At 39.5% G+C, this 13,974-nt stretch overlaps 1 protein-coding gene across 1 annotated transcript in view; it reads left to right on the top strand.

Moving 5' to 3' along the window:
• AMMECR1 (AMMECR nuclear protein 1) overlaps positions 1-11,167 on the top strand; it is a 116,614-nt gene extending 105,447 nt beyond the window's left edge. The window contains exons 4-6 of the mRNA XM_040265077.1: positions 2,579-2,669; positions 4,059-4,155; positions 6,721-11,167. Coding sequence (XP_040121011.1) covers positions 2,579-2,669; positions 4,059-4,155; positions 6,721-6,835 — 303 coding nt within the window. The 3' untranslated portion in view covers positions 6,836-11,167. The remainder of the gene's footprint in view (positions 1-2,578; positions 2,670-4,058; positions 4,156-6,720) is intronic.
• The last annotated feature ends 2,807 nt before the right edge of the window (positions 11,168-13,974 follow it).

Raw genomic sequence — 13,974 nt, 5'->3', positions numbered from 1 at the left:
ATGGATGGAGGAGCCTGGTGGGCTGCAGTCCATGGGGTCATGAAGAATCGGACACGACTGAGCGACTTCACTTTCACTTTCATGCATTGGAGAAGGAAATGGCAACCCACTCCAGTGTTCTTGCCTGGAGAATCTCAGGGACGGGGGAGTCTGGTGGGCTGCCATCTATGGGGTTGCACAGAGTCAGACACGACTGAAGTGACTTCGCATTCGATTGTTCAGAATCATAGGAACACAAAAAAGAGTTAAAAATTGTAAATGTGGTACTGATTCAAAATGGGAGAATTTTGATATTTTTTTATATTTAATTTGATGGTGGGGCCTCCTCGAAATACAAAAGTAAATCAGTTTTATTCATGAATAATTTTTATTTTGGTCAACATGCCCTTCCAGTTTGGTCTTACCGTCTTCATATCTATATATCTATATATATATATCTTTATTAAGATATCATTCACGTACCATACAATTGGTCTTACCTCTTTTCATTTTTAAATTACTAGGTTTCAAAATATCTAATTTTTTTTGAAAAGCATAGAATGTACTCTATGAAGAAAAGATTTATGTGTAAATCACCTCCAATTTGCCTGAATTGTTTTTGTTTTTCAATACTTAGCCACAGTTTGTCGGCTCTAGACTGATTATTAAAGGTTATCTAGTTAACCCAGAATAAAAATCACTTGGGGAGTTATTCTTTTTACAAACTGTACCTACGAACCGCTTGAAATTCTGATAAACTTTGCAGCCCCCAGCCCCACCCCAGACCAATTAAACAGTCCTGATTGAATCTAACATTCTCATTTCACAGATAGGGAAACATTCTTCCTCTCAAAGTTTTGATGAGACACCTTAATAAACACCAAAATTCTTTTCAATTTTAACATGACAGGTTTTTGATAAATTGAATTGAAGATGCAGAATTCACCTCAGTGAATGATAGCAGCATAAATTATTTATACCATTATGTTTTTAAAAACAAATTATGAAGGATCTGATATTGTTGAAGGAAAAAGTTTCAAAGTCACTGATCAGAAAGTCAGTATAAGGAAACTGTTGCAAATTTGTCATTGTCTTAATATTTTGTCAGGCACTGGGGAGATTAGTAGATGTCCTTTATCCTGAAAATGCCTGATAGCTAAGCACTCATATGTCTTTTCAGCTGTCCATGGTCATTTCCCACAGGGGATGGGAGGCGTTATTGTGTTAGTTTTTAAACAGCTGCCTTGATTGCATTTTCAGCAGAAAGATATTCATAAGAATACTGATATTAGATAGAAAAAAATAGCCACAGAGGTAGGCTTTAATAAAAAACATAAACTTCTCAGAAGATCTGACAGGCTCTAATGGATGGATGTGTGAAGACCTGGGGAAAAAAACAAAATGGCTTTTCCAAAGGACTTCTTATTCCTGAAAAACTGAGAAATTTCAGGCTAAGTGCAGAAGAAGCAAAAGGCCTGTACATCCATACAGATGAATGGATGTAACCAGCTGCTCTGCAAAGAAGCCTCTTTCTCTGGTAAAAATGTTTACCTGGTCTTAACATCTTCCCTCCTGGACAACCTTAAACTCCACCTAGGAACCCTTGATCTACAGCAGCCATACGTTTGGGAAAGCAGAATGGAGTTTGTTATACTTTGAAATGTTATTATCAATGTATATAAAGAATATAAGAACTTTGTATGGTCTTTAGCTCTATGTACTATTCTATGTGACATATGACCAGAAAGGACAGATTCCTTTTGATTGAATGCTAACTGAACAAAAAGTATATACTGTTCTTAAAACAGTAGCAAGAAATTGCCCTTTGCTTAAGAGACTACCTTTTTTAGGGCATCATCAAAATTTGTCTGTTTCACATAATAAAGTTATAGTGGTCTCTGGGTTAGTATATAAGAAACTATGTGAAAATGCCCTGCCTCAAGGTAATTTGAAATTTTACTGCTCTTAGATTTGGCAGCAGTGTTGTAGATAGATAGGGTTTGCTACAGGCACACTTCAAGCCATAATACATTTTTTTTAGACATAATGGGTGACGATGCAGGATCTGGTTGTTAGATTTTTCTGTCTTATCTGTGTTTGTTTATCTACATCTAATCAAGGTTTGAAAGAGACTAGACAGTTTGGGAAGGGAGTCAGCTACCCCACAAGTTCTGGAACTCAGTCTGAAATGGTGTTTGCCCCTGAAAGCAGGATGGTTGTTTGCTGTCTCTCTGAAGTCGGTTCCCTTGGTCTAGTTCCTTATTGGCTTGAGCTACAATTTGGGGGTGGGGGCACGATGCTTGCCATTGATTGTCTTATTCTACACACAGCCCCAGAGTGGTGGTCCCAGTTCCAAAGAGAATGGCATACATAACCTGGTGCATGTTGGGCACGTGTAAATCAACATTTTCAGTCTCCATGGCCATGATACTGGCCTTCAATCTCCAAAGTCAGTGTTTTGGAAAGAGAAGAGAGATGCCTTTCCAGAAAGCAAGGGGGAAGGAAAAAAAAAAACTGCATTCTTTGAAAGTTAAATTATAACTTTTTCTTTTTTTCCTATGAAGAAGACTGTACTAATAAAACTGCCCATTTCTTTCAGGTGGGTGTACATGGCATTAGAATAGAATTCATCAATGAAAAAGGATCAAAACGCACCGCCACCTATCTACCGGAGGTTGCAAAGGAGCAAGGTCATTGCTGTACTTTATTTTATACCATCTGGTGAAGAATTTGAACAAATATACAAAGTAAAATGTGCTATCTGACCTTGCAGTTATATCTGATAATTGATCATTCTCAGATTATAAGAAATGATTCTTCTTTCACTGCCACTGCAATGTCTGTCTGAAATTGGTGAATTACACAGAAGTTGAATCTCTGTACTAAAGTTTGACAGCAAAAACATAAAAAAATAAACTTTCAAAAAAGGAAAGATTTGTAAAAGTTGGGCTTTTAGGCAATGATTTGCTGTAAATTTGATGTGCCACTTTCCCATGGTCCACTATAGCCTTGTGGCATAATAAACAAACCTCTTGTTTGATGGTCAGCCACACACTTCATTGTCATTATCAAATGTTTCCTTAGGTGGTTGCCATTACTCATTCTGCTATTATTAAGACTGTTGAGTTTCCTGTGAAGATTAGGAGCATTGAGAATAAATGAACTATTATAGTGTTTTATTTGTTCCTCATCAACAAATGTTTTTTGACTTTACATACATAGCACAAAGCTTTAGGAACTACCAGTATAACACAAAATACATTTCACTCTAGTATCTTGTCCTTTCTAGCCACTACTAAATTATAATATCATGTTAGTTGAAATGAATATCTCTTCTTTATCTCATGGAGCTTTTCTTCTCATCAGAAAGCACGGGTAATTTGGTTTCACCATATCTGTTTAATATAAATGTGATATAGAACTGAAAAATTTGATAGTAAACCCCCAAATGAGTTATCAGTCTTTAAAGCAGCTCTCTGAAGATTTATTGGGGTTACTTTTGAAATTTTCTTAGTTCTGTAGTTCTGCTGACTTTGTAGAGCATACATGAGTTTGAGGGCCTGGGGTATGAATGTACATCCTGTGTCAGAACCCATAAAAATGCCTTTGAATGCTGCACACAGATACACATGATTGACTCCAGAAGATACCATTAGAAATGGCAATTACCATGAATTAGTTGGGGAATCCTATGTCCTACTGAGTTGGCTCAATGAGTCTTTTCCCTCCCTTTTAAAGATGTTACCGTCAAAGGAGAGTACAGTGTTTATGGTTTGTTGCTGAGACACCCCTGAGAAGTTACTGCTGGCCTCTTAGGCTCTGTGTCTTGGAATGTGGTTGAGATAAAGAAGCCGGTGTTGTGAGCCAGCAGGGATAGCTAAAATTGACGGTGTGCCATGGTATACCTGCTTCTGTACAGGGTGAAATCTTAGCCCTTCTGTGTGCCTGTTTTTAGGACCAAAGGGGTTGATAGCAGTTGGTGACAGTGATAGCTGACCTCTACAAAGTCATTTTTTATTTAACCAAAGGTGCTTATTACATGTGCTTGACTGGTATTTTATCTGGTCTACTCTCCACAGGATGGGACCACATTCAGACCATAGACTCCTTACTGAGAAAAGGAGGATACAAAGCTCCAATTACGAATGAATTCAGGAAAACCATAAAACTGACCAGGTACAGAAAGCACTGTCGAGTGCAGGGCTGACTGATATATTTTGATGTGCACACCTGTAACCTTGTGTAATCTTTTCTCTAACTATACTTGCTGCTTTTTTCTGAAACAGTGAAATGAATGGCAGGGCCATTCTGAGGGTGGATACAATGGAACTCTGCTCAACAGTAAAGCCTGTATGCTGTATGCGCCCATCCTTCCCATCGTAGCTCTGTGTGATTAGTCTGGCTTTGTTAAAGCAAGCCTTCTGAGCCTTTAGACTATGTTATTGAAGAAAGTTACCTGAGTTTATTGGTCAGCTTTTGACATGCCTTGGCAGGACCCCAGGATCCTGATAAGCAGCCCTCAAATTTGAATTTCACTTTAGAATCTTGGCAGTGACAGAAAGCTAGCTGAAAAAAACACAATTGAGCTAGACTCACAGATGCTGAATGAATTTCTGTAAGGGCTCATAGGTGTACTGACTTTAAAAAAGGAAAGTATCAAACATTTTAGGAAAATGGGTTGCTGTTTCCATTTCTTTTAATTCTGTAAAACCACACTGAATGCCTATAGTCTAAAAATGAGCTATTCTCAGCTCTGAGGAGTTACAGTCTAGGAGAATAGAAGGGCATGTGCAAAAATAATTAGTAATAGAAGGCAAAATATGATGGATGGTATGAGATCATAGAGTAGGGAAAGAGGAATTCCAAGAGGGGGTTGTGAATAACAGAAAATTTCAAAGAGGAAGTAGATTGGAGGCTGAGTATAAGAATGCTACTCATTGAAGAATGAGTAGAATATTTGACAGGTGGGGAGAGTGGGGGAGGAAAGGGGTTAACTTAAAGAGAACTTTCTGAGGGGCGTCCCAAGTGGTGCAGTGGTAAAGAATCCACCTGCCAATGCGGGAGACGTATTATATGCAGGTTCGATCCCTGGGTTGGGAAGATCCCCTGGAGGAGGAAATGGCAACCTACTCTAGTGTTCTTGCTGGGATAGTCCCCTGGACAGAGGAGCCTAGCAGGGTACAGTCCACGGGGTTGCAGAGTCAAGACACAACTGAAGGAGCTGAGCATCAGTGTACATAGAGAAGGAGGTCACCAGGGAGAATATGGCCCAGAAGGCAGAGCGAAAGAAGTTTAAACTCAACTGTAGGCAATAGTAGCCACTGACGGGTTTTGAACAGATGGATTTGAAATGTAAAATTAGAATTGGAAACAGGAAAATTAGGAGACATTTCTATTATCTAAGAATATGTGGCAGCAATCTAAAGAAGGTGAAATGGGAGCCTTAAGAGCTGTAGCCATGGGATGGCATGAAAGGAAGGAAAAGAAAATATTGTGGAAAAAAATAAAAGGACTTAGTCATCATTTGGGAGTAGGGAAGAAGAGCAAGTCAAGGCTTTTATCTAAATAAAAGGGACCAAGGCAGTCCCTTTGACCAAGACATGGACCACATTGAGGAGAGTTCCATTTATGCACTGATTCTGGATTTTAAGTGCTTCCTGGGATAACTATAGAAATGTCCAATAGGTCACTGAAAATGTACATGTGTAGAGCTCATGGCTAAAGGTGGTGATTTGGGATCATCTGTAAAGATGACATACTTGAAGCTGTGAGGCAAAGGTTCACTGAACTGGGACAGAGCATAGGGACAAAGGAACTGAAGGGAGAAATGTAGGAAACTCTTACAAGGCACAAGGGTAGGATGAGTGATCAGAGAGATAAGGAACAGTCCAAGAGGTAAGGGGAGCACCAGGGGAGTATGAAGTTATAGAACGCAAGGCACAGAAAGCTTCCAAAAGGGAGTGGTGAGAAGTATCCTAACGGAGAGGTAGAAAACACATGACTCTTCTGAGAAGTGTGGCAATGAAAAGAAGAAGGGAAAAAAAGATGGGGAAAGAGGATTGAGATACCACAATCAAGACACGTTTTGTGTTGCTGCTGTTTTCCCTTAATGGCAAAACCTGAGACCTGTGGACAGAAGGAAAAGAATGGTAAAAGAAAACCAGTGGAGGATCCCAGAAGAAAAAGTAGTCAAGTGAATGAAATGTATACATGACAGTAATAGACTGGCTTTCCTCTGTTCTTTCCTGTTAGCAAACTGGAGCTGAGAGGGCAATACAATTTCTAGAACAATTTAAACGAGGAGTGAAAGTGTTCATTGCTCAGTCGTGTCTGACTCTTTGCGACCCCATGGCCTATAGCCTACCAGGCTCCTCTGTCCATGGAATTTCCCAGGCAAGAATACTAGAGTGGGTTGCCATTTCCTTCTCCAGGGGATCTTCCCAACCCAGGGATTGAATCCAGGTCTCCTGTGTTGCAAGCAGATTCTTTACTATCTGAGCCTCCAAGGAAGCCCTAAACAAAGAGTAGTAGAATGCAGAGTCCTGGACTCAGACTCTGGATTCCTGGGTTGTTCTCACCTTTGCTATGTATTAGCTGTGTGACAGTGGGCAAGTCACTTCTTCTCTCTAGGTCTCTGTTTCCTGATATAGAAGAATTATCTCTAAGGATCCCTTGGCTCTGACATTCACACATCACCTATTTCATGATGTTAACTTTGTCTCTTCCCTGACTTTCTTTCAGGTACCGTAGTGAAAAGATGACCTTGAGCTATGCTGAATACCTTGCTCATCGCCAGCATCATCATTTCCAAAATGGCATTGGGCATCCCCTTCCACCATACAACCATTATTCCTGACACTGGGCCGCACAACCAGTCACTGGGCCTCTCTGCAGACCTCTTCCCAGGAGACCCTACCCCTTCTTGGTCTAGCTATCTGTTTTACTGTACCATTTTATGATGATAGTTTCCGTTGCCATGGTGAAGCTTCGACATTGTCAACTAAGATCATCATGGTAACGGGTAGGAAAGTGGCATTTATTAAGAAGATCCTCCTGTTTTATTATTTTAGATCTTTTTTTTTTTTTTGCAGCATATATGAATTTTGGAGTTTTCTTTCCTTATAATATTATATAGAATTTTGCTTTGCTATTTCAGTCAGGTTTGTCTTTCTGTCCTTCTTGCCTTCCTTCCTGTCTTCTTTCTTTCTTCTCTTTCTTCCTTCTTTTGACTGTGGATGGAAGAAATTGTGCAGTTTTTAAGGATTTTATTTAGGTTTTTCCTCCGTTTTCCTTAGTAAGATAGATAACTTTTGATAGCCATGTTTGGGAGTAATTCATATCAGATTCAGGTATTTGTATACTTTTGAATTTGTCTAAAATTCATTTTACTATAAGAGCTTAGTATATGGGTCTTTACTGCTTAAGTATATGTTTTTCCCATGGTTAAAATATATGAACTTTCATTCTAGTGTAGAATATTCGAAGGTCCGTGATAGGACTTGTCACACAGAGTGAGAAATCATTTATGCCTATTGTTCTAGTTATCATAGGAAAAACTGCCTCATCACTTTATAGAACCAACTTACAAACAGAAACACTGTTTTAAGAAAGTGCAAGCTACCTTTGAAATATGCTACAGAAATCATTTTGAAAAGCAGCATATATCAGGAAGAGAGCAGATACAGAATTTAGTGCCTTTGAGAAGAATATAATGAAGTGGAATTAAGAAGGGTTAGAAAAAAGGCAATTTAGAGAAATATTCTTATAAAATTTTATTGTTTATATATGTGAAACAACAGATTAGACAAATTGCTTACTCTTGAGTATTTTTTTAAGCTGAAAAAAATTATTTTGAGCAAATAACCAAAAAGAGACACATTTCTATTATATATTAATTTAAATTTGTTAGCTTTAGGTTTCAATAAGTCATGATTGGCCAGAGACAATTTTAGCTACCATTTAAAGAAATGGTAATGATAATCTAGTGAAACAAAAGTTCATACATGTCGTGATTTTAGACATGTTTATCATGGGGACAATACTGGAGTTTTAGAAATACTATAAAATCGCTTGAATCTCTTTCTGCACTACATACTTTTGATAGAAACACATTTACTAGATTGAGAAGATGTTATGTTACCCCTGCATAAATGGAATTGGCATTTAGGTATGATATAGTTGCTAGAGCCCAGCGCATTTGCATGCTAGTTTTCCCATGATGTATACACAGAACTTCCTCGTGTCAATGGGAGGTCTGTATGTATACCCCCAGGAAAAATGACAGATGACTCTGGAGAAAGATTATCTTCATATTTTGGTAGTTCAGTTCAGTTCAGTTGAGTTCAGTCGCTCAGTCGTGTCTGACTCTTTGTGACCCCATGAATATATATAAATATATGTGTGTGTTTAAACATTTTTTTTCAAACAGGAAACAAAGATTTCAAGTGATGAATATAAGTATGGTGCAGAACATATAGTCTAAAACCACGCGATGTCACTGAATATCAAGATGGCATAGCTTATACATGTAGTTGCTGTGACAAGTAACAGACTGCTAGTTCAGAATTTGAAAACCCTTTTCTAGTTTGTGAGGTGAATTGGCTGAATTTCTTCTGCTGGCCCTTGCAGCAAAGCCAACTGCTTTTGTTTTTGATGAGAGTTCTCAGAAGTTTTTTGGTATTCCTTCATCCACAGCATCCGTTGTTGAAATAACCATTTTCAGTTGTGATGCCTTAACTAAGAAGCCAGTTGTTAGCCTGAAATGGAACCTTGGTAGCCAGTTCCATTGAACCTAGAGATTAGTTAGAGAAAGCTAGCTGTTGGCCTTTAGAAAGGGATTTTGAGTCCTTTCATTTCTACTTGGGAGCATTTTGAAGCAGATTAGTCTTTCAGTATAAAAACAAGTGGCTACCTGATGGAAATTTTTTCTTGCCCTTATAGGGAAACTGAGCACAAGCTGAATGATATTGTCTGCTGCAAAAAAAAAAAAAAGTAAATAAAACAAGCAAACTGAAGAGAGACAGAATAGACCAATATTGATCCATCTTATCCATCATCTCATCAGTTCAACAGGCTCCTCATCCTGGGTGAGCTCATGGTTAGAAGTTTTGTTTTTTTTTTTTAAAGAAAAGATCTATTACATGCATATGTGAGTGTGTATACAATATATACATATGTGTGTATTAATGTATTTAACGGTGCTAATCAATCTTGAGCAGGTCACGTGACTGGTCATGCGGACTCTAAAATCATATCAGATTTTTTAAAATTCTTGATATATGCAGATGTTATACAGATTTTCTTACCAGTGTAATAATGTTATACTGAAGAAATAACCATCCTGCAGGCTTCAGAGGACGAGGTCAGCAATATTTCCCACCGTGGCTTGGGGGAAAAGGATAGTTTTGTCTCCTTTTGTATTCAAATTAATGCACAGTGCATTTTTTGTGTCTAAGTAGCTGTTGACTAAAAGATTTTGTAGTGTAAAAGGTGTTATACAAACTTGTAATGGTGTGCTTCAAACAAATGCTAGACCCTTTCACCTTTGTCGTATATTACAAAGCTGTTAAATATGTGGTTTGAATTAACTTTGAACATGTTGAAATATGTAGCATGTGTTTTTAACTCAGACGAAGATTCTAATTGCACAGGTTGTGTTCTAGCCAGTTGTGGTTTATTTGTTCAGAAACACAAATGTGAATTGCACTCTTATCACCAGAATATTGTATAAGTTCAGCGATCTCTAAACAGCTCAGAAGTAATACTTGAACTTCATTTGAGTAGCACAAAGTTTACATAGCCCCCCTTTTAAATGTTAATTAGTTCCATTTATGTTTTCTGTTTTTCAAATGCAACTGGGTATTTTTTTTCCTCTTGGAAAATAGTACGTATTTTACTTCGGTATGTAGCAAAAGGCTTCCATTTCTGGAAGGGTTCTCTTGTTGTTAAACAAGGTCAGCCAGGTACCAGATTGTAAAAGAACAATTGCCCCTCCCCCATCTCCCCTTAAGTGGCCTTCTGACTGTAGGAGAATGTGCTACTGCCCTGCCCGTCTCCCCTATCATGAGAGGCCGGTGTGATTGATGGAGGAAGTGCAAGGCTTGCTCTTTACCCACCCCACCCCCCAGGCGCTCTTAAAGCAGTTACAAGATTTTCAGTCCACTGCATACAACCCCAATGCCCAGCACACCAGAAGTTTGTATACTGGCCTCTTTTCATGTCTTCAAATGTGCAGGAAATTCGAAAACTGTCACCTGGAATAGGTCCCATCTCTTCTGTGTGTTAGATCAAACCAAAGAAGCCCCCAGCCATGCCCAAATGCTGCTCCAAAAGCCTGCCTTCCAGTCCTTACAAAAACCTTGCAGGATTAAATGTGTTAACTTTTTTATTTTTGTACAGTTTCTAAGTGATTTTTGCTAGTGATGTTAAATTGAATTAAGTTTATTTGAGGGGTGTGAGCACCTCCTCCATTGAAATAAACTGGTGACTTTCCTTTTATTTTTTAAGAGCGGAAGCCCATTGTGTGCCTCTCGATTTAAGGGTTTCTGATTACATTATTCTTAAGACCAGCATTGATCCTTTATATACAAAGATATGTTTTCCTTGTTTTTTATTACTGTTTCAGAAGAAAATAAACCTTTTATTTTGCTCTGGACCCAGTAACTGCGCTGGTACATAGACGCACTGAGAAACAAACTTTTGTAACCACCTCTGACTGTTTTTGTATATGAAAGTTGATTACTTTTGAAATATTTGGATCTAGTTTCTAAGTTATTTTAGTGTTTTATATGTTCCCCAAAATTACTTTGAATCAGTCACCAGCATAATGAGTTCTTGGTGATGCAGTGGTGAGACTTGTAATGAGCAAAGCTACCTGGAGTAGCTCTCTCATCCTCCCTTTCTTAGTACCCTGTTTTTTGATTACAGTAAGACATCACCAATTATCTGTAACCCCTTCAAGTATAACTAGATCCTTCTTCCTTCCACATTTAATTGCTTAATAGTTTGAAGAAACTATTGGACATGGGCATTTTATATGACATGTGTGGCTTTAAAATATTATAAATGAAGAAAAAGAAAAAAGAAGGTTTATGTGGGTCTGTAAGGTATGGCTGTGGAAAGATATTGTAGTAGTTTTGACACTATTGTTATTACCTTTAAAATCTTGTACCCAATAAAATGTTAAAACCGAATTACCATTTGTGGTTTCTTTCTTTAAGCTGCCTCACTAGAGGATTTGGGCCTCGTGGGTACTCCTTAACTAAAAGCTAACAGTTGAAGCTGCTGAAATATGTGTGCAGGCTCAGTCGCTTGCTCAGTCGTATCCAACTCTTTGTGACCCCATGGACTGTAACCACCAGGCTCCTCTGTCCATAGAATTTTCCAGGCAAGAATACTGAAGTAGGTTGCCATTTCCTCCTCCAGGGATCTGCCCAACTCAGGGAGTGACTCTGTGTCTCTTGCGTCTCCTGCATTGGCAAGCAGATTCTTTACCACTGCTCCACCTGGGAAATAATATACTTAGGAATGGACCCAGATTTCTTTCCAAACTGGCACTTGGGAAACCTCATCTGCTTACAGCTGTTCCCTACCATATGAGTTACCTATGTCATTCTTGTGCCCAGCCCTAAATCCTGGCCTACTGATATTCAGTTCAGTTCAGTCCCTCAGTCGTGTCCGACTCTGTGACCCCATGAATTGCAGCATGCCAGGCCTCCCTGTCCATTACCAACTCCCGGAGTTCGCCCAAACCCACATCCATCGAGTCGGTGATGCCATCCAGCCATCTCATCCTCGGTTGTCCCCTTCTCCACCTGCCCCCAATCCCTCCCAGCATCAGAGTCTTTTCCAGTGAGTCAACTCTTTGCATGAGGTGGCCAAAGTACTGGAGTTTCAGCTTTAGCATCATTCCTTCCAAAGAACACCCAGGACTGATCTCCTTCAGAATGGACTGGTTGGATCTCCTTGCAGTCCAAGGGACTCTCAAGAGTCTTTCCCAACACCACAGTTCAAAAGCATCAATTCTTCGGTGCTCAGCTTTCTTCACAGTCCCAACTCTCACATCCATACATGACTACTGGAAAAACCATAGCCTTGACTAGACAGACCTTTGTTGGCAAAGTAATGTCTCTGCTTTTGAATATGTTATCTAGGTTCGTCATAACTTTCCTTCCAAGGAGTAAGCGTCTTTTAATTTCATGGCTGCAATCACCACCTGCAGTGATTTGGGAGCCCAAAAAAATAAACTCTGACACTGTTTCCACTGTTTTCCCATCTATTTCCCACGAAGTGATGGGACCAGATGCCATGATCTTCGTTTTCTGAATGCTGAGCTTTAGACCAACTTTTTCACTCTTCTCTTTCACTTTCATCAAGAGGCTTTTTAGCTGCTCTTCACTTTCTGCCATAAGGGTGGTGTCATCTGCATATCTGAGGTTATTGATGTTTCTCCCGGCAATCTTGATTCCAGCTTGTGCTTCTTCCAGCCCATCGTTTCTCATGATGTACTTTGCATATAACTTAAATAAGCAGGATGACAACATACAGCCTTGATGTACTCCTTTTCTTATTTGGAACCAGTCTTTTGTTCCATGTCCAATTCTAACTGTTGCTTCCTGACCTGCATACAGATTTCTCAAGAGGCAGGTCAGGTGGTCTGGTATTCCCATCTCTTTCAGAATTTTCCACAGTTTATTGTGATCCACACAGTCAAAGGCTTTGTCATAGTCAATAAAGCAGAAATAGATGTTTTTCTGGAACTCTCTTGCTTTTTGGATGATCCAGCGGATGTTGGCAATTTGATCTCTGGTTCCTCTGCCTTTTCCAAAACCAGCTTGAACATCAGGAAGTTCACAGTTCACGTATTGCTGAAGCCTGGCTTGGAGAATTTTGAGCACTACTTTACTAGCGTGTGAGATGAGTGCAATTGTGTGCCTACTAATATAGTCTAGCCTTTATTGGGCAGTCTACCCTGGCCACGGATCTGAGGCAAGCATCAGACTTGAATTCCAGTGGCCACATGGCTATACTTAAGCCTGTTCCCAATTTCTTCCAGATCAGTGTATTACTGGGTCTTCCCCTTTGGGAGCTGGTAGGGGGTAGTAGCAGTGCCATCAGGGTACATCACATATGTAAACATTACCAATTTTCCAGTTCCAAAGTGATATGAGATGAACCCTATTTGCCATTTGAGCCTGGGGAAAACATCTGCATATCAGGCAAGGTAACTAGTGCTACTGCCATCCAAGGGCCAGAGAGGAGCCCACATCAAGCAAGGGATCTCTTGGTTTCCTATCTCTATCAGCTGTTGCCTTATCTCTTTCTCTGCAAAAAGGCCATCAAGGACATTGCTGAAATACCTCTGGCTCTTTCTAAATCATTTGCTGTCTCAGTTTCATAATGCATATTTCAGGATTAATTGCTAATGAATATATGCAGGACAATTTTCTGTTTCATTGCCCCAAAGCCCCACTCCCTGTGTGAATTTGATGACATGTGCTCATGTCAATCACAGTGGCTAAAAACAGCCATCTTGGCTCTAGAGGACTATTGTGGTTTGGAATAGTGCTCCATTAAGGCAGCCATCTGCTCAGAGCCAGTTTAATCATTCATGTTTAATGGTACACAGGATTTTTTTTAATGATTTAGATGATATTAATAGGTTCAGGTAGAATGAAGTAATTTAATGAGCCCACAGCATTCTTTTTTAATAGCATTAGTGGTTAACTCAGTGATCTGGACCGATTTCAACTTCAGTAATCACACTCCACCTACCTAAATTCTTCCCAGGGTTTCAGCACTTCCCCTCTTTAGACTTCATGCCCCACTGGGCACCTTTTAAATTGCTCCACTGCTTCAGAGGGCAAGTGTGACTGTGTGGAATGTGGCTGTTCCTCTCTGTTGATGGGAAATACTATCATATCCAGGGGGTCCCATCACTGTGAGCTGGGAGGAAGTCTGCCGTGGGAAAAATCACACCTGGATTCAGAGCTGCTG

Source organism: Oryx dammah, unplaced genomic scaffold, assembly GCF_014754425.2.
Source record: "Oryx dammah isolate SB20612 unplaced genomic scaffold, SCBI_Odam_1.1 HiC_scaffold_23, whole genome shotgun sequence".
Classification (NCBI taxonomy): domain Eukaryota; kingdom Metazoa; phylum Chordata; class Mammalia; order Artiodactyla; family Bovidae; genus Oryx; species Oryx dammah.
This window is presented reverse-complemented; position numbering and strand designations above follow the sequence as displayed.